Below are 22,525 nucleotides of genomic sequence, written 5' to 3' on the forward strand. Positions count from 1 at the left end.
TTTTCCCCTCTCACCCCTTATTGCTAATTCCTGTATCCACTAAGGTTTTAGCCTGCAAGGGATTTTAATTATCAATATACAATGGACGCATTTCACATGACAAACTTCATATTACATATGACGATGATTTTTCGGCTCTAGCTCTTAGTATATAGGTGGGGATAAATTCACCTCGTTTAAGACCGTTAAGCCGCTTAATTGTTACAAAAACCCACCGAAATTGACATTTAGCATTTTCTTGGTACAATAGATTATGAAGTAAGCTACTTTAAGTCTAATTTTCAAGAGCATCTATTTAAAAAATGCCTTTTTTGGTGGTATAATCATTACTCGACCACTCGCCGCTTTGTGTTTCTCTCTAACAATAACCTCTTTGTTCCAGAGCCAACTATTTGATCTTCGGCTTGAAGCCCCTATGGTTCCACTTGAGCAACGTGCTGCTCCACGGCGCTGCTTGCGCCCTTTTCACCAAAGTGTGTCTATGCGTGGCCGGGATGAAGGCCCCCTTTGCCGCCGTGGCGGGCCTGCTCTTCGCCACCCATCCCATTCACACGGAGGCGGTAAGTGCTTTATGGAGTTCCTTAATCGAATTGATGTGAATCCGGCTGTATAATGATCAATTCTTGAATTGAGACTTGGAGGTTGTGAGGTCGGTTCAAGGGCCTTTGCTACCTCGCGCTGCGGTGACGATAACTGACGGAATTCACGGAGAAAACGGGTTAACTTCATGAACGTACGGATTTACTTTTAGCCAAATTACAAATCCATTCGCAAAATAGTAAATTTTGTTTGATTATTTCACGAAATTGATAAACGATCCTTTCGTATCTTTCATTCATTTTTTGCAAAAAAGTTTAGTTGCTCTAAAATTTATATGGTACAACAGGGATTTTGTACTGGAAGATCGTCTACAGATGCAATATTCGTCATAAAGAAAATTACTGAGAAATCACGAGAGTATAATAGAGCAGCATTTCTATGTCTAATTGACTTGAAGAAAGCATTTGACAGAGTAAGACTCAAAGATGTAATCCATCTTCTGTATAATAGAGAAGTCCCTCTAGATAATCAAATCCACAGTTAAATGATATTGGAGTGCCGCAAGGCAGTGTACTTGGACCTCTACTTTTCATATTATACATTAATGATTTGGGAAACGTATTAAGAAATGTAAAATTCATCTTTTTTCTGATGACACATTAATATATTTTTATGGGAAACATTTTGTTGATGTAGTGGACACGATGAATCGTGAATTGCATTTATTAACTGAAAGATTTAAGTTAAACAAATTGAAAGTCAATGAGTTAAAATCCAAATACATGTTTATTGGTAATAATACTCTTTTCGGGAAATTCTTAAGTTTGGATGTTCACATTAAATTAAATAATGAAAAAATTGAAATGGTTCAGGAAATAAAGTATTTGGGATTCATATTGGATAGGGAACTAACTTTTAGTAAACATGTTGATTACATTTGCAGAAAGATAGGGAAAAAATAGGTTTTTTTCGAAGAGTATCACAATTTTTGACATTTAAAACTAAATTAACAATTTATAGTTCGTTAATATTACCTCACTTTTTATATTGTTGTTTATTGATTTATACAGGATGTTCTAATTATGACAGGCTTCAAATTCTCCAAAATAAGGCTATGCGAGTAATATTGAGATGCAATCGATATACTCGAATTCAAGATATGCTAAAAACTTTAAATGGGTTAAAAGTTGAACATTTTATGTATGTCCAATCTATGACATTCTTATTTAAGATGGTAAACCAATTACTGCCTGAGTATTTGAACAGTCAGTTGGTCCCGATAGCAAATGTTCATGAGCATAGCACTAGAGCTCCAAATTCAATAAATGTTTATGTTAGAACAACCAACAAGTCCAGTTCAATGAAAAGCTTGTTTCATAAAGGAATTGTACAGTTCAATAATATACCTTATCACATTAAAAATAGCCATAATGCAACTATCTTTAAGAGATTATTAGTCCATTATATTAAAACTAAGACCTAGAAACCAATTGGCAATGTTTGTTGTACTTCCAGTGTTTTTATTTTTATTTTATTTTCTCTTTTTTTTTTGTTTATATATTGAATGTTTCTGATTAATTTAATTTGACAATGCTTATTTCTTTATTTGTTTAGTCTCATGTTTTTAATTTTTGTAATACTTTATGATAATTATACAGCGCTCCTTGCCTTGACAATTCTTATGTAATTTGTACAGGTGTGGAGTCCAATGTTTTTGTTTTGTGTATTATCTATTATGATAAATAAATAAATATCTATATCTATCTATAACATAAAAACTATTGAGAACATCTACCAAAACAACAAAATGGAAGTCAGAATAGATGGACAACTTACAGAACCTACAGATATAGGCAGCGGAATAAGACAGGGAGACTCATTGAGCCCTATGCTTTTCAATTTAATCATGGATGAAATCATCAAAAACGTCAACAAAAGAAGAGGATATAGAATGGGAAACAAAGAAGTAAAAATACTCTGCTACGCAGACAACGCAATATTGATAGCCCAAGATGAAGGTAGTCTGGAAAGATTAGTCCACAGATTTAACATAAGAGCAAAAGAATTCAATATGACAATTTCATCTCAAAAAAGCAAAACAATAGTAATCAATAAAGAACCAATCAGATGCAAAATAGAAATTGATGGTATCAGTATTGAACAAGTAATGGAAGTAAAATACCTTGGAATTACATTGTCAAGTTACGGAGACCTAGACAAAGAAGTGAGAAATCAAGTACCAAAAGCAAATAGATTGGCAGGATGCCTTAATAACACTATATGACGGAACCGACATATTAACATTGACATGAAGTCAAGAATTTATAAAGCCAGTGTAAGACCAAAAATGACATATGCATCAGAAACAAGACCCGATGCAGCCATAACACAAAGACTACTGGAAACGGCAGAGATGAGAGTACTGAGAATAATTACAGGAAATACACTGAGAGATCGAAAGAGGAGCAAAGATGTTAGAACACAATGTAACGTAAAGTCTGTAAACGAATGGACACTAAATAGACAAAAAATAATGGAACAATCACATAACCAGAATGGGGGAGACACGTGTGGTCAAAATAGCACGAGATAAATCACCAATTGGTAAAAGAAGTATCGGCCCACCGCGCAAAAGATGGAATGACAACCTTCCATAGAGGTATCAATCCGCCAGTGAACAAGCAGAATTGCTTATAAAGAGGAAGAAGAAGAAGAACATTTATATATTTTTATTACTATACTTCTACACTATCTTAGCACTTCTACATAGATCCTAAATGTTTCTTTTGTGAGCTAAATTCAGTATATTTATTAAAAAAGTTTACATAACGACGAGAAATCAAAAGAACCGAAAATCTAAAACATCTAAAGTTGGAACCAAAATTATAGTGACAACTTAAATCCGTGCCTTATACAATGTATAATCCCTAGCGCTCAGTTGAGGCTGTTCTTCAGATAAGGGAAACACCAAATAGCAATTCGACAGTTTATTTATAAGACCGACACTAAGGGTTGTTACCCCGGGAGAACTTTGAGACTGACTTGTTACTTGTACACGCTTTAGTTGAAGACTCTATGATACTACATGTTGAATGTAATGAATGAAGTTAAAGGCACATCTTGCCTGGTTGAATTGATTCTTGAGAATGATTCTAAATGTGTATTCTTTCTCAGCGGTGGCACTTAGTATTGGTGTCAAGCCACGCGCTGAGTATATTTACAAATATTGAGAACAAAGAAATATATTTTATCATCAAATTAAATAATGCAATTGCCCGAATTATTGTTTACAATTTACAGTTCTTAAACTAAATTAGAAGCCCGTACATGTAATTATACCATAACAAATTGGCTCATGTGATATACGGGGTGATAAAAATATACTCTTCAATATCGGATATGAATAATGAATGTTTGATATTGGACATACTGCCGGGGGAAATTACTGCCCGGGCGAAATAAATAATAACGAATGCAGTCAGTGCTCAAAGTTTACAATGATAATGATAAATTATGTATAACATATTAGATAAATATAATGTGTGGTGTAAAGACACTAGTCTTTGAACAAATAATACCTTTCCAACTGCAACACCTTAGGTAATAATATCAAGTTAAATCTGAAATAGAATTTAAATTAAAACATTCAAATGAAAGTTTAGGTTAGGTAAGGGTAAATGAAAAGGTATTGAGTGGGATATATGTTTCAGTGTGTAAGGTGTTGTATTCTAATTGTATTATTTTATTATTATTATCGAATTGTATTATTAGTTATTATATTATTAATATTATAGATCGTGCGACTAGCTCTCGGACTATTTTTATATACTTATAATATGCTTCGCCGTTGTGTTTAATTATTGTATTTTATTTTATCCAAACAAATAGGATATAGTTTACTGTTCTTGCTGAATCTCGGTATTTATGTATTTGTAACATACTCGAATTGTATTACTTCAAGTAAACATATTATGTAGGTTAATATTGAAGTTCGTGTTTTATTACGCGAAATAAGAAATATTTGATTTTATTATTAGAGGGTTGTATTATTCTGTATTTAATATTCTTATAATTATAGCATTGTGTGTATGTGTTTATGTACTAATTATATTGGTCTCCTTTTTGTATTATTCTATTGTTCGGTCCATAATTGAAGTACTAAGTTTTCAACCCCGTAGTTGTAAAGAGGAGTTGTATAAGTTTGTAAAAAGTGTAAAATAGTCTAATATAGTTATTAGATTCCTTGGGGCGAGAGAAAAAACTCCTCCATCCGCAGCGTTATAGCTGATTTCCAAAAAAATATTTTTATTCCATAATTCCAAGCTCCTTTTGCTTATTTCTCATCATGTAAACAATATATTTTCGTGTTAAACATGCAGGTCCTCAAAACGAGTGGGATTCAAATTACCACCCTAGGCATACCTCTTAGCATCATCACACACGACTTAGTTTTCAACCCTTAAGTCAATCCCTATTTAGTTTGCATACATTCCCGAAAATTTTTGCATCAGGCACCGAATTTTTTTTTTGTTGCTCACGGTGGTTGTAAGTCATCTGAGTCCATTGTTTATTTCTTCTTCCTTGTTGAGCTTTGCTCCTCTGTTTCCTTGTTTTCTATTCTTATTATGATAAGTCCTTCTTTCATATGTTTCATGTTTATTCGTATTTGTATAGTTTCTATATTGATACCTCCTCGTATAATTTTCTCTTTCGTATTTTCTATTTTGTTTATTTTAAGTTTTCTTCTTATTTTCGTTTGTTTTACTATAAGTTTGATCTAGGTACGTCCTTGTATCACGACGTCTTTCTCCTTTGGTTTTTCTGTAAATTTTATCCCGGTACATCCTCGGTTCCTGAGATTCGTATTGTTTCTTGTTGCTGTACCTTTTGTCATGGTACGTCTTCAACTCTTTTCTAATCGACTTTTGTCTGTTTTTTGAAAGGCTTTGATCTTGTATTTTTTGGTTGGCTCACCATGTTCTTGTAACACTGATGATGCTCTTGTTACAGAGCGAAAAGGTTTTGTTCATATATTTGTAGCCCTTTAGGGCTTTTTAAACTAGTATACCTTTTACCAAGAGGAAAATTTTTTATTAAATTTCATACTGTTCAATATCGGATATGAATAATGAATGTTTGATATTGGACATACAATTTACAAAGCAAAAGGACGATAAATAAATAGACTATGGGAATCTAAAATATGCATTCCATAACCCGTCAATTTATTTGCGTAAAAATAGGATGGTTTTCATTTTGATTCAGAGCAGACCACAGGCCGTTCTAGTTCAGTCTGAACTACGATGGTATTTTTGCCCCTACCCCATTTATAGGCTTTCTTCCATTTTGGAGCCACCGGTGTATATGCAATACGAATTTGCCACGTTTGAGTGCGTATGTTGTCTTGTTTCGATTTTGTAGGGTTTGTCGAAGACAATCGTAGGTTTAGTTGAGTCGCCTTCATGGCAGGTATGTACAGGGTTAGTCCCTCCAGCTTACCTCGCCAGAAACAACATCTCAATTGTCCCATTCCTACATCAATGTTTGCACTCGCCAAGCGCAATCGGATCATCGTAATTAGTGCCACCTCTTTGATATATGTCTAGAGGGATGATGCAAATAAGCAACTCCATTGCAGCAGTTGGCGTTGTTTTCATGGCCCCTCGGTTTTCATGTCAATATAGTTAAGTTTGTTCCTCGCTCTTTCCTGTAGCATTTCTGGTATCCAAACAATAGTTCCGTAAGTTAGCATTGGCATAATGACAGTAGTGTAGATTTAGGCGATCACACTGGGCGAAACGCCCAAGACAATATAAATATGCTCTTTCAGTCCAAGTAAGAGTTAAGATGTTAGAGCAAGATGTTATCTTCCTGTCAAGAGTAATACCAAGGTTTTTCCACCACGTTAGGGAAGTTTATACTGCAGTATAAAACCCTTGGGGGTATTAAGCCCGTGATCTTTCTTTTTCTGGTGAAGAGGACCTTCTCTGTCAGTTTTGGATTTATAGGTAGTGAGTGTTCATTACACCATGTTTCTATTAGTCTGAAGGAATCTTGTAATCTCTAACATAGTGTATTCTCAAACTTATCGCTTTGCAAGGCAGCTATGTCGTCTGCACAGTCTATTGTGTAGAATCCGTTCTTGCTGAATTGATGAACCAGGGTATCCAAAACTATGTTCCAGAGTAGTGGTGATAACACCTCCCACCTGTGTACATACCGTCGTAACCATGTCTCTAACCGAAACGTATTTTATATTTACTCTTATTACTCTATTGGAAAGCATACTGAATACCCATTTGCTCACTGACAGGGGGACAGTCCTGACATTGAGTTGTTGGGTGATGGTTGAGAATGTTGTTTGAATCGAATTGATGTGATTCCGGCCTTATAATGATCAATTCTTGAAGTGAGACTTGGAGGTTGTGAGGTCGGTTCAAGGGTCTTTGCTACCTCGCGCTGCGGTGACAATTAGGGATGTGAAAACCTACCGGTTTAAACCTAAAACCGGGTTTTTTACTTTACAACAACCGGTTTTACCTGTTGTTTTTTTGTCCTGGTTATAACCGGTTTTTTATTTTTAAAGTAAAAACCGGTTATTAGGTTTTTACGGTGATTAGGATTAGGTTATGTATTATTTCCGATCCCAATCATAATTATTATTCTCAAGTAATTATTCCAAACAAAACCATAATTCAAATTTTATTTTATTTTATAAAATACCGAAGCAAACTGAAAGTGCAATCTCACATCACCCAGAAAAAATTATTAAGTTTTATTATAATATTTCCTTGAAAAGGTATTTGTAATCATAATATTTACATAAGAAGTGTCTGGTTGAATCAGATGCACACATCATCTATTTTTCACATTTAACTCTTGATATTGAAAGTGGATGAATGACTTTTTCTGATTACCAAAAATAATGCTCTGAATATGAATATCGAATTACTGATTACGAATGCGAATCTCCAAGAATTTCGCTACGTTTTCAAAACGATACACTCATATAGGAAGTATTAAATGAGTTAAAATATACCTATTCTACAAATATACTAACGTGTTAAAAGTAATACATATGTTCTGTCGATAGTACTAATTTTGATCATATATTGATATCGAGTCGAATGGATTATCGCAAACTAAAGTGTATTGTAAATGTAACTTTGTAACCTATTGGATTAAAAAAACCGTTTGGCCGGTTACAACCGCCAGGTTAAACCGTAAGCAAAAAAACCGGTATAACCGAAAACCGGTGTTTTGTCAAAAACCGCCATACCTAGTGACAATAATTTACCGTATGCACGGAAACAACTTCTAAATAGATCCTAAATGTATGGAAATTGTAAATGTTTGTAAATCTATTATTTTTATTAACAAATCTTATTTTTTATGATAGTTCGTATACTTTTTGTAGAAGATGAGATATTAGATAACATATAGATATTAATCCGCGAGCTATCTGTATGTACTTATGAGTAGGTATCTTATTTTAAGAAGAAATGGCTCCCTATTTTGCAGTTATTAAAAATTACAAAATATTGTAGAGGTTTAACATTTTCGTTACAAACCTTCTTTTCGTGTGGACCATTTGGAGTAGGTATATTATTGTCAATTCACACATTCTTCTTTTCCTTTATATAGACGTAGATAGAAAAAATAGCAAAGGCAGAAAAAGCCATGGAAAGACAAATGCTGAACATTAAATTATCAGACAGGAAAAGACACGAATGTATCCGTAACAAAACAAAAGTGAAAGACGTCTCTACCCAAGTAGCAAAGCTTAAATGGAAGTTCGCCGGACACACCCTACGGCAGAAGGATGAAAGATGGACTATGATGGTAATACATTGGAGACCATGGAACCACAAACGAAAAAGGGGAAGGCCACAGATGCGATGGTCACATGACCTGAAGAAACACACTGGGTCAAAATGGATGCAAATTGCCCAAGATTGAGAGGCATGGAAGAAGGAAGAGGAGGCCTATATCCAAGGATGGATGTTTAGGGCTGATTAGATAGATAGATAGACGTGACCTGTCTGTATTTCAATTTATTTCCAGTAAGTTGTCGTTACATCGTTTTCGTGGTCTTACCACTGATCGTTTTCCTATTTGGAAGGACTCCCACCATCCTTACTACTTTATTTGTTGCCATTCAGCTTATTTAGCCATTTCATTCTACTTTTTTGTTTGTTATCCAGTTACAAGTGTTCTCCATCTTGCAACTGCGTCGTATGTCTGTCTGTATTCTAGCTCTGTCCCATAGTGTCTTACGATCGATTTTTTGAAGGATTTTAATCTGTGCTTTCTGTAGATTTCTTTTTGTCTTCTTTGTGTCTGGTCGTGTTTCTGCCGTGTATGTCATTATTGGCCTGATAACTGTTTTATAAATTCTGATTTTCATTTCTTTTCCGATTTTATTTCTCCAATTCACCCATTTAAGTCTTCAAATAATATTAGCTGGTTACTTTCATAGTAATTTTTCGCTATAGGATAAACCTATCTATGTTTTGCTGCTTCAGATGCATATAGTCGAGGAAATAAAACCTCGCAATTTTTTCGTCCAGCATCGATTTGTACAAAAATTTGGATTAGGCTCATTACACCCTCTAGATCATTTTCTATATTGAGCCGTTGTACGCTTTTGTTTTTTTCAGGGTGAAAACAACCCCTAATTGAAAAAATTTTAAAAAACATTAAAACTTTAATATTGTCAACATTTGGTTCCTATTAGTTACATAATGATTGTTCTATGCTTTAAGATATACTATCATAATATTTCAACCCTTAAAACCACCCTTGTTGGAGCTATATATAAAAAATTTACTTATCCTAAAAGAATAATTTCTGCTTGCATCGATTTACATAAAAATTTGGGATTAGGATAATCTCACCCTGTACTTCATATTTTATATTATGCTTAAGGGCGTTGAATATTTTTAGGGGTGCAAACTACCCCCTATTTTCAAAAATTAAATAAAAACATTGTAAACTTTAATATGTGTAAAATTTGGTTTTTACGGGTTAAATAATGATTGTTTTATGCTTTGGGATATAATATCATAATATTTCAACCCTTAAAAATCACGTTAAATAACATTAAAATTTTTATAAGTAGATAATTTAATAGATCTATACAGAAAAAAGTAGAATAAAAGAATTACAAAAACATTATTTACACAAAAATACGAATTTACTAATATGAACAAATACAAATACAAATAGTTTTTTAGTCATCTTCTAGTATACGAGCCGGTTCTGTGGTATTATACATACATTCAAAATGATCCATAAGCGGACTATTCAAATTTTTCGAAAAAAAAATCGTTTTATAAACATAGCTCCTTTATTTTTGGTGATAAAAAGTTTTTTCAAAAATTAGGGGGTTTCAAAAATTAGTTAGGGGGTTGTTTTCACTGATTTTTCATAGAGAAAAGCAGGTACCGACCTTTTTTTAATCATGTTACTTAATTTTTATGATAGAAAGTTTTTATTATTATTTTTTGAAAGGCCTAACTCTATACTTGAAAAAATATTATTGAAGTTTTCCTCGAAAAAATGCAAAGTGTTTCCGTTATTTGGCTTTGAATATTCCAAATTATGCAGTTGACGAAAAAAGCTAACTTTTAACATGCCGCATCTCGGTTTGTATTGGTCTTGAAGATATTACAGAGGAAGAAATTGGTTTGTATTACTAAAAGACACAATTTTGATATTTACGGTTTTTTTATTAAATGCATATTTTCGAGGTATTCTCAAAACACACTCTAAAAAAGTCGATTTTTTCGTCGAAAAACTGTTACTTTCAAGAGCGAATAATTCGAAAAATGTTAATTTTACGAAGAAAATTTAAAAACTATTTTTTTCTTAGAATTACCTTCTACATTGATCTACATGGTTTCATCATCATTCTCTTTGCCTTATCCCTATGCGGGGTCGGCTTCCCTAATTGCATTTCTCCACACAATTCTGTCTTGGGTCATATCAATGTTAATCCCCTTTACCAACATGTCCTGCCTTATCGCCTCCCCCCAGGTCTTCTTTGGTCTTCCTCTCCTACTCCTTCCAGGAATCTGCACTTCAGCTATTCTTCGTATTGGGTGATTAACGTCTCGACGTTGAACATGACCGAACCATCTTAACTATTTTTTAATAATTATAATTATTTAAATATTATTTAAATAATAACTAATTAATAAAATTTAAAAACTATTTTTTTCTTAGAATTACCTTCTACATTGATCTACATGGTTTAAATGTAATAAAAAGTTCCCGCCCCCGAGATGGGGTGGCAACCACCCCCAAGGTTTTAGCGTACAGCGGCATGATATAGAAAATGATCCTTGGACTATTATGCACCTTCTTTAAAAATTTGAAGTAAATCCATGTTGGACGAAAAAATTGCGAGCCAAAATGCTTCATTTCCTCGACTAATAGACTTTTTATTATTTACATTTTCTACTTTGTTAGATCCATATAATATAATTCTAATTATTTGTAACGATTTTTTATTTTGTTACGGGTTAAAAGTCGCGAAGCAACTAGGACCGATTTCTAATAATCACATTGTCATAACTTTTGCTTTATTCTCACAATTACTGGCCTAAACAATTATAAAAATCAAGCTTTTTATTGTCTTGAATATTAGCTGCTATCAAGTCATTTTTAAGTCCGAAATCATATAGGAAATCAGGCACGAAGTAGGCTTTAGGTATAAATTGATACCTGTCTAGTAACTGTCATCTCTTTGTCTGTACTTGTCTATTGTTATATTTTGTTCACTTTTGATTTACACTTCATGAGGACAAGTAGTGTTGTCTTATGAAACTGTCTAAGGATTTTAAATCCGAAGTCATTCAGAGAATTAATCAAGAAATCTTTAACTTTCTGAAGTTTTAGATTATCTTGCTTGTCAAGATAATTAATTAATAAGATTAGTGTCCTAATCTATTTCGGTTTTTTTCTAGATACTTTAAGGATATATACATTTTATGATAGTCGGTTTAATAAAGGTGTCTGGTGCACATCCAGATAAGCCAGAAAATCAGAAAAAAAAACTAAAAACAAATAACTAATTCACCAAGTTCAGAAAAGACTTTTTAATTATTGACTAAAAGAATCAGATGAATAGATATGAATATCATCTCTAATTCAACAGGATTGGACATTAATAAAAACGGTGTTAATTTAGATTCATATAAATATGAATAAAGAGTTTAAGGCAACTTGTTTTTAAGAAGTTACAAAAACCATGTTATGTTTTTTGAGAAATATTTTTTCAATTTTATACAAGATTTGGACTTCATTGTTCTGTTTTCAGTAGATTTAAATTTAAAATATATAAGAACGAATAATTCCTGACTTTCTAATAACGCCTCCTTAGAATCTCTAGGGAAAATTCGACGAATTCTGGTGTCGGTCTGATTATTATACAACCGGCGAAGTCTTTTTTAAGCTTTTGATCTCTTTATAAAGGACTAGACGACAAAATGAGCAAAATATTCTATGGATAGGAAAAAAGTAATTTAAATTTTTATTTGTATGCAAAGCTGTTGTGGAATATTTGCTTTTTATGTATATAGAATATGTATATATATGGAAAAATTCCAACACATTGGACCAGTAGATTGCGAGAAATCTTAATTAACTCTTTTGTAATAAATCTTATTAACTCGTTGGAAATGGCTTTTGATTGGCATTTGACAGGCGTTTCTCTTTTAAAGTTGTGTAACCACCTCTTTATGATCTTTTACACCAGCAGCACGAGTTGTTTTACCTCCTTTTAGACCTGAGCCTCTTCAAGGTACCGGAGACTCCCTTTCAGGAGTTTAAGTGTGATATCCGAATAGGTACGTAGTGTGAGCAGATGGGACATTAAGAATAATGTAGATTCAGAAGCAAAGCTGCTAGTGAGTCGGGGGCTTTGTAACGTGGTGATGATTTTGTTTAGCACAGAATCTGTAGAGGTTTTAGAAGAGAACTGTTGCTTCGAACTTGCCCATATACAAGCGAGAAATTTAAGCTCTCACTAATCAGAAACGGCTCTTGGATTCAGCGTGTAGGGATGTGATATGTTAGGGGGATTTCCTCTAGAATATCGTAGTACTCATCAGGAAGTTCGTTTCTGACCAATTGTAGATGATTGACTGAAGGGAATGGAACTTTATTTTTTGGGGTACTGGTGAGTATATGTCCGTATTCATTGCAAGGAATTTTTAACACTGTTTTGGCTCTGCTATTTGTACAGTCGTACGTGTGATGTATTTGTTGCTGAGAGAACAAATTATCTTTGTGATGGGGGGATTTTAGCGAGTGGGTGTACTAACGTCGACGGATATCTCCACTGCTTTCGGAGGCACCTTCTAAATATTCTGCGTTGAAAACCAAGGATGGTTTTGTTGTGCTTAGCGATAAATGAAGCATAGAGACAAACTCTGTAGTCGATGATGGGCCTTATGTACATCTTGTAGGTGTGTAGGAGAGTCTTGCTTGATGTACCTCCAAACCTTCCAGAAAACGCTCCAAGAAGTTTAGCTCTATTCCTTACCTTGTTTAAGGTGTTTTGAATATAAGTGTTCCAGTTGAGTGTCCTGTTAAAGCGAACTCCCAAATAGACCACCGATGAGCGGAATTTAAGTGCTTCCTCTTGCAGAGTTAACCTAGCCCGTACTTTACGGGTACTATTAGGATGTCTGAAGGCGATCATTTGTGTTTTGGTTGGAAATAGGTTACTCTCCATGTGTTATATCTCGAAATGATTTTGTTAAGTTGGCTTTCTTTTACACGTACCTTGTGATCCTTTTCTAGTCCAGGGTGTATTTTGTTCTATCAATAATTGAAAAGTGGGATCGAGTTTCAGTTAGATGTTGAATGTCGTATTGCGAATCGGTTATACCTATACCATTCAAAAATTACCGAGCCCGACTCAATTTCTATTTAAAAAAGGGAAAATGTTTGTGGGTAATATGTATGTATGTATGTATGTATGTATATATGTATGTATGTATGTATATATGTATGTATTTATGTATGTACCTATGTGTGTGGAAAAGTTAAACCGATTTGATTTTTTTTCTGTGTTTGAAGAGGAGCTCAGAGCCGATTCGGAACCGGTGTAGTTTGTGACTTTTGACTACCCATAAGCCAGCTATAGAACTTCGTAGGTACAAAACGGCATTTTTTTGGTGGTATATATCTTCGGTTCAAGAGGAGACAGGAGAACCGCAAATAAACCAAATCAGTAGTTTTGAGTTAAGCTTTTAAAATTGTGTCTAAACCGTCAGGATCAGACATACATAGGACTCATTACAGTCGAAAAACTGAAAAACTAAACTTTGAAAATTTTGGTTTTTCGACAATTAGTCAAAATTTTAACCTACGAATTGCGCCAATAACTGAGCGTTTGTAGAAGAACTCTAGACAAATGTAATGGTGTATACCCCATATCCAGAACAATTCGAATTTTTAAGATATAGGCCTCATAAATATGATCAAATCTATTTCCTATGGGAAAAACGGTTTTTCAAGCTCAATAATTCCTGTAACAGCTTCAGTTATCATACTTGGCCTTAGATGAATCAGATACTACTTTCAATACGTTTCAAACACATGTTTACTGATCAAAATCGGTTAAGCCGTTTAGAAGTTATTACGGTGCAAAGTTTAATTCAATTAACGATTATTCCCAAAATGGTTTATGTAGTTGTAGTGGTTACGACGCTTAATTTGATCTGGCAACGGGCAATCCGAGTTCATTTAACGGCCATCCCAATATTTTTTTTCAATCTATTTCGAATAGAAAAAAAATCTAGTGTCCATTCGATAGACACTAGATCATTTGGGAGATAATGCGACAAACGCGACCATTTATAAAGCTTAACGTGTAATCGAGAAACACTGCATTCAACTTTATAAATATTTTTGAAAAACTCCTGATACAAGAATAAAAAACCGCTAAACGCCGTAAAAATGAACGGCGCATACAATATTCCACCTACAAAAGATCTGATATGAATATTACGTAGCGCGAAAATGTATTTTTATTTTGATGCAAAACAAAATTCTAGTTTTATTTTAAAAGATGTTTCCATAATATTTGCTAAATTTGAAGTTTGAACGCGCCACAAAAGAGTTTTAAAATTCAAACTGTATCAAAGTTTATCTTTTGTGGCCCGTTTAACTTCAAATTGAGCAAATATTATGAAAAAATCTTTTAAAATAAAACTACAATTTTGTTTTGCATCAACATGAAAATACATTTTAGCTCCAAGTAATATTCATATCAGATCTTTTGTAGCTGGAATATTGTATGCGCCACTCATTTTTACGGCGTTTAGCGGTTTTTTATTCTTGTAGGGTATATAGAGAAATTTTTAGGTCGCAGTGTTTAAAGGTCTAGGAGATCCAAGGACTATATGAAATCATCAAAGTTTAGGTAATACTAAACATAGAGCGAAGAATTCCTTTTATAACAAAGCAATTTTCTGTGTATTTAATTTTCCCATTAATGTTGTTTGTTGGGTTAGCCAAATAAATTTTTAACTATGTAGTTTACACCAATTTCTTAGAGAACTTTTGTCAAAGCTAATATATCTCATAAACTGCTTCCGGATATTCCGTTTCGTTCTCGAAAATATTGCCGTGTGTTTCGAATTGTATATCTGTTTAGTTGTTTTTGCAACTTCTTTTGCAAGTCCAAAAACTATGCGTACAATTCGATTTTCAGTTCGGACACTATCCGAGTTTGCAATTAATATCAGGTTTCTCGTGGCCAATCCAAACATTATCAACCTACAATGTAATTATCGGATTAGAATTAACGACAAACTAGGTAACCGCTGATTAAAATTACTAAAGGATCATCATGTAGAGTGCAAACAACTGGTAATTTCAGTCAATCGGTAATTCGGTGCATTTGACAATTTCCCTTTATTGATATTCAGCGCATGAGTGACACGCTTTAAATTTTGGACAACCAATTTTCCTTGGTACCGAAATATTCATTTAACTTGTTTGGCTGCGATAGTAATAAATAATATGTATATTATATTGAATACTCTCCATAATTATTTTCAACTTTCATAAATTTTTAAAGATGCTCCATTATATTGTGATGAATAATTAATTCATTACTTGCATATCAACCAAAATAGTATTTTTTACGGAATTAGTTGATATTACCTGATGGAAATTCGTGCTCTATAATTACCATGTAATATAAAATACAACCGTGAATATAATATGTAGTTCGCTTGGCACGTTTTGTTAAAATCTCAATTTCAGCAGTAATGTCAGCTCAGCAATTACGTTTGTGAAATTACAAACATTTGATTGAAATTTTGATATTCAGTATATGATAACTATTCTTGGTTTTGTGAACCAAATTACTCATGTTCAGTTATACATTTTTTGAAATTAGTTGTATCTGAGTGGTGTCTTATTTTGAGCATGTATTAAAACTAAACTTATATACTCCTAAAATTCAGCTTATATCATCACATGGCTACTATTTTGCAATTTATTGATTATCAATAAAAAACAAAAGTAGTAACGTTGACCAACAACAAGAAGGATTTTACACACTGGTAAAATCAAAGTACAATATTATTATAAAGTTCTTTATTCTTGTATTCTCTTTAGATGTGCTTTAAAGAGATGTGAGGCATAAATGGGGCCAGCATGTGAAGCTGAGATTGCAGTATCTTCGGCAAAATTCCTAGTTTAATTTCATCTGTAAGTGGTATCTCCTCTAGTGGTTCCTGAAGAGTTGTATGTAGATCTGCGGCAAACAAGATACACAAGGTAGATCCCAGCATGCTACCCCGGAGTACGTCAGATTTGGTAAAGTTTGGAAGATACCTCATATTTAATGAAGTATCTCCTACATGACAAATTTGAATCAAGAAGAATAAAAAGCTGTGCGGTAATGTCCTTTTTAGCTTGTATACAGTCGGAAAAATGAAAGAAAACCCATGAACGATCACATCAATCACTTATTTTGTATTTGCTGTCTTTTTCTATAAATAACAAACGTTTGTTATAGAAAAAGACAGAAAAGACAAAATAAGTGATTTTTGTGATCGTTCATGGGTATTCTTTCATTTTTCCGACTGTAGGAGTCTTTCAGATCACACCTTGTCAAATGTCTGCCTTACTTCCAGAAAAGCCGCCGAACACTATCTCTTGGCTTCAAAATCGGCATTTATATATTTGGCTACTCTGTGAACTTGTTGGATTGTTGAGTGATGAGACCAAAATCTAAACTGGGGGTGTGGAATTATATTTTGATCCAGGGTTTGAGTCTTTTGACTTATTAAAATTACTAAACGATCACCATGTAGATTGCAAACGACTGGTAAGTTCAGCCAATGAGTGACGCGCCTTCAATTTTAGACAAGCAAGTATTTTTTTCTACGAGCGTGCAAAAATGACTACTTTCGCGCACGCATTTTAGTTTAGAAAGTTTTACTTTTCTTCCGCACGCGTGTTACTTTTTTGCACGCGTTTTACTTTTCCGCACGCGTTGTACTTTTCCGCACGCGTGTTAATTTAGATATGTTAATATGATAATAATAATAATATTTATTCATCCTTTAAGACATACAATGTATAGGACATGTCATTAGTTTTACAAACAAACTGTAGCGTTCCGCTACGTTTACGAGTAGCCACTCCCGACAACCGTAATAATTAACATCGAATAACAAAAAGTTACCTTACGATCGAGGTAGGAAAATGAAAACAGAATTAGTGCTAGCTAACCAACGACTTAAGAAGGTCAAATACAGACAAATATGTGTTGGAGAAAAAACGGCAGATGTCATACATAAAAGAATAGGAGATATTCAATAAATCTATTTTGGAATTGCAATTACAAAGCAAGCTAAATATATCTGTAAAGATATAATATTCCTAAAATGAACGTCTGGTAAGTGATTTTATTTTAAAATTTCTTTTGGAAATTTAGGAAACACATATATCAAAATGAATAATTTTATACCTTAAAAAGTCAAATCTAGCAAAGTTACTTTTAGAAATATATTACTTAAGTAATAATGTAATTTCATTTTGGATAAATGACCTTCCCATTTATGTGGAAGAATATGTTCGGTTATCTTTTGTAACCGGTCTGTCTCACCTTGTATCCAGGAAAAAATTTCTAGATACCTAATGAGAACCTCTCTTTTTAGCCGTACCTAGAGAATTATAAAATAGAACCAAGCTTTTAATATCCCACAAAGACAACTTATATGGAAAATGCACTAAGAATAACATTCCTATTAATTATCTGGAACGTAAATCTTCCCTAAGATGTGTATACTCCTAGAGCCGCTTACCGTCTGATAAACCGGCACGTCCATAAGCCAACACTTGGAATTAGAGCTGAAGGAATTTCATCTAGATTGGAACAAAGATAAGTGTACTTAATTAATGTTCTCATTTATAGACCGAATTGTGTTCCGCAATATATTATATATTTATTCTACATTTGTTGTTAAGCATTAGATTATTTTTTAACTTCCCTTATCATATCTTTTACTATCGGTTGTGTCTACACAACAAATAATATGTTGTCAATTTTTCATCTAAATCTCAATGCATGTAAGGGAACATAAGTACTTATAGACCTAGAGCATTGGTCTCTATAGGGTTCATTACATAATAACTTAGGTATTGTGGTAGATAATATACAAGTATATTAATACGGTATTATGAAGAATATCATCTGGTTCTGTTGACTAGCACTCACTATTGTTTTTCTGTCTCTTTATTGTTTGTATCTGAAAGAAACGTAAACTCATAGAAATCATTTAATAGTCGGAAACTTTTACGTTATCTGCTTATATCTTGGCAACCAAAATTTTAACATTACTCATATTCATTATTTATATTATTAATTAAATTTTACTATTATATATTCATCTTGCAAGCCAATGTTTTACATTATTATACATTATTTATATTTTTAGCTAGAAATTTTACATTATATATATATATATATACATTAGTTACCAAAATCTTACTTTACATATATCTAGGTATTTTTTTTACACAATAAAAATAAGGTATACCTATTGGGTTTGTATCATTTCACCTGCACCTGATATCTCTCAACTATATGTGTTCATATAATATTTTATTTCAGGATTAAGTTATTTGGATTGTTTATATCTTTCTCCTTATTTCTCTCTCTCTCTTTCTCTCTCTCTCTTTCCCCCTCTCTCTCTTTCTATATCTCTCTCTCTCTCTCTATATATATATCTCTCCCTATATCTCTCTCTCTATATATCTCTCTCTCTATATCTCTCTCTCTCTCTTTTCTAGTCTCCCACACTGTTCTATCAACGAAGTAAAGGCTCTAAAAGGCATTTACTTCTGGCGCCCATCTTTGGTTTATTGATCATAGGTCAGTTCTTTTCTTTTAAGTATTTCATTACTTTTTAATTTTTCTGGTTTCTTCCTTTATCACTATCTCTTTCTCCCCTAAACAACAGCACGAAAATAAGCCGATCTCCACTTCCTGAGCTTTTACGTCTCATCCTCATCCTCATAATTAATTTGTTATCTTCATTCTAATTTTAACTTGTTAAGCCGTTTCTCACTACTCCTTTCTCTTCATCAATCAAATTTTAGTACCAAAAAAAAAAATATAACCCTACTATAAGGGTTACAAAGTGGCGAGCCCATCGTGGAGCTGTTGTTTTTCATTTAGGTGGTGATTTAGTGTTAGTTACACTACATTCTCTTATTCAATTTGGTTATTGCGAATTATCACTTACAGTTTGTTGTTGTTTTGGAAAAAAAAAAGAAAAAGTTGATAGTAGCAGTGTATCATTTTGTTTTTTTTTGAGAGAGTATACAGGTGTAAGGGAAATTATTTTAGAATTGAGGATATAGCATGAATTGTTGGGTGGTATACGAACATAAGTTAAAAGGTAATATATAAATGTTTATTGAAGGTGACGTTAATATTTAATAAACTGAATTTTTACATTTTTATACGTTACATATTTTTTGGTATCTTATAATTATTATGATATCCTGTACTGGCACTTGTATCCACACAATTATATATTTTGGGTTATAGGTATATGTTTATTAGGTTCTGATTTCTATCTCAATTTTAGATTACTGTATGCGATTAAATTTGCGGGCTTTGTGCCAGTTGTAAAATTTTTTTTTATTGAGTTTATCTATCTAACCTTCATTGGGGTGTTTTGTCTTGATACTGAAAGTTTCTTTTTTAAAATGTCCACTTTTAAAGTTGATCATTTACTGGTAAAAGAGTTAGATTACGAGCTTAAAATCCGAAGTATTGATGTTACTGAATATCCTACCGTCGAGGCTAAACGCAAAATATTGCGTGGAGCTCTGCGACAGGAGAAGGAAAATAGGAGTTTTCGGCAAATTTCTTCCTCCTGTATTCCCTTTGACAAACATAAGGAGGAGATTGAGGACACACTGAAAGACCTTACCCAGAAAATCGGGATATTCAGGGGTACAATACTGGATCCTACCTTTGCTAGATTGTCGTCTAGAGTAGCTCATTTATCTGAACGAGTAAGTCGCTTAGAGTGTGATACCGATGAACAGGAATTATACCAGAAAACCGTCGCAGTCAAAATCTTGGATATTGAAGGTGACCTCGATGCTCGGGGAAACCCAGCTGCTACCTCCACTCCAAATGCACCCATACACAATGCGTCACCCTTCCCATTTTCTAAATCTGCCCAAGTTCATAAATGGGGTATTTCTTTTTCTGGTACAGGTGATCGTGATACTGTTGTCGCTTTCTCAGAGAAAGTTGAATGTTTGCGAATCTCTAGATGTATTCCAGAGGATGACTTATTTGCAGCCTCCGCTGAGTTGTTTACCGGTCCTGCGTTCACTTGGTTTATGAATAATCGCTCTAACCTTTCTTGCTGGAAAGATCTGGTGCAAAAACTTAAAGCTGATTTCCTACCATATTCCTACCAAGATGATCTTTTGGATGACATTAAAAAGCGGAAACAACTCCAGAATGAACCCGTTACTATGTTTATCAACAACATCCTTGGGTTGTATAGTCGTCTTGACATTCCTCTCACGGAATCCGAAAAGGTAAGAATCATCATGAAATCTTTGTTACCCTCATATCACTCTCAACTAGCTCTTGTAGAAATCCGTAGTATCGACGAACTTACGGAAAAATGTAAGCGGTTAGAAGAAAAATTTTCTTGGTCTAATCAACCCTCAACTGTAGTTTCGTCTCGTCCTTTCCCGTCTTCTAGTCAGAATTCCTTTTCACGAAATCGATCATGGCAAAATAAAGTACCGAAACACAATGTATCTACCGTTACCTCCACGATCGTATGTTGGAATTGTTATACTCAGGGACATGCCTTCTCTGCATGCCCAAAGCCCAGATTGCGTCCCTTTTGTTTTGGGTGTGGCCTTGAAAATACCACTAAACCCAGGTGTAGGAATTGTCAGGGAAACGGTCGTTTAGAGGATTGTACCCTGAGCCCTCCTCTGACAGTCTCTCCATCAGGGAATTCCGTAACTTCCATAAACAATACAGGACTCAACACGTCAAGCCCTCCCGTACCTTCTACCAGTCGAAAAGGGAAAGGTATTTCGTCCAAAAAGACAACAACTTCAAACAACAACCTATCTCAAGATTAAGTTTTCTGAAGCAGACACCCTTTAATGTCGAATCAGATAATGATAGTGTTTCTTTCTCAGTATCTTCATTAAATCTCCCATCTCCTTGTCTCGAACAAGAACTTAACTCTGCGTTAATTCCGTTACCTTTACCTTCTTCTTCCAGAAAAATTAAGGAAGGAGATACCTGTCTACCTTTATCTCAATTTTCTGGCAACACCACAGTGATTGATAAAACAACCTTAGATTTAAATTCTCTATTAGTTAGGAAACATAACGATAATCGTCCGTATCTCCCTATCGAAGTATTAGGTCAATCTTGTTTAGCACTTCTGGACAGTGGTTTAAACATATCTCTACTAGGTTCTTTATCTCTTCGTTTAATAGACAACGATAAAGTCAAAGTTAACCCGATTTCTTCTCTTCAAGTATCGACTGCTGATGGCACTGTACAACCCATCACGGGCAAATTCGTAACAGAAGTCTCTGTAGCGAATATCCGCAGAAATGTTACTTTTTATGTTATCCCCTCAGTGCAAAATTCAGTTATCCTTGGAATGGACTTTCTTAATGTTTTTAATAGCACACTTAACTGCTTTGATTTTTCTATGTCTATATCTTCATTTAATATTTCGAGCTTGAATGCCGTACAAGATTTTTCTAGTTTATCAAATGAGGAACAAAATCAGTTACAAGAAACTATCTCCAAGTTTAATTCTATCTCCTCTACGGATAAGTTAGGCCGTACTACCTTGCTTTCCCATTCTATTGAAGTGAATAATCCCACACCATTTAGGCAATACCAATATCCGATACCCCAAGCGTGGCAAAAAGATTTAGACCAAGAGATTGATGAAATGCTTAAACTTAATATCATCGAACCGTCTACCTCTTCTTATAGTAGTCCATTATGGCTCACGAAGAAAAAGAATGGATCATTTAGGGTCTGTTTTGATGGACGTAAGTTAAACAGCATCACAGTAAATCGGGATGCTTACCCGATCCCTCGAATTGATATTATTTTGAGCAAACTTCAAAACTCGAAGTTCATATCGTCTATAGATCTTTCAAAAGCTTTTTTACAAATACCTCTTAGTACTGAGAGTAGGAAATATACCGCTTTTGCCGTCAATGGTAAAGGATTGTTTCAATTTGTAACAATGCCTTTTGGGTTAGTATCTGCTCCCCAAACTATGTGTCGTCTCATGGATATAGTAATAGGTCCTCAGTTAGAGCCCTACGTGTTTTATTATCTTGATGATATCTTGGTAGTCACCCCGGATTTTTCTACTCATATCGAAATTTTGAATAAATTATTTGTCCGGTTAAAAGAGGCCAA

The 22,525-nt window shown here is 33.8% G+C and overlaps 1 protein-coding gene across 1 annotated transcript in view; it reads left to right on the forward strand.

Annotated features, from left to right (window-relative positions):
* The first annotated feature begins 376 nt into the window (after nt 1-376).
* The window catches only part of LOC126892888 (protein O-mannosyl-transferase TMTC1-like), a 603,242-nt gene continuing 581,093 nt past the window's right edge, over nt 377-22,525 (forward strand). The window contains exon 1 of the mRNA XM_050662709.1: nt 377-560. Within this exon, the coding sequence (XP_050518666.1) occupies nt 495-560 (66 nt within the window). The 5' untranslated portion in view covers nt 377-494. The remainder of the gene's footprint in view (nt 561-22,525) is intronic.

The sequence above is a fragment of the Diabrotica virgifera genome, chromosome 1, assembly GCF_917563875.1.
Source record: "Diabrotica virgifera virgifera chromosome 1, PGI_DIABVI_V3a".
NCBI lineage: Eukaryota > Metazoa > Arthropoda > Insecta > Coleoptera > Chrysomelidae > Diabrotica > Diabrotica virgifera.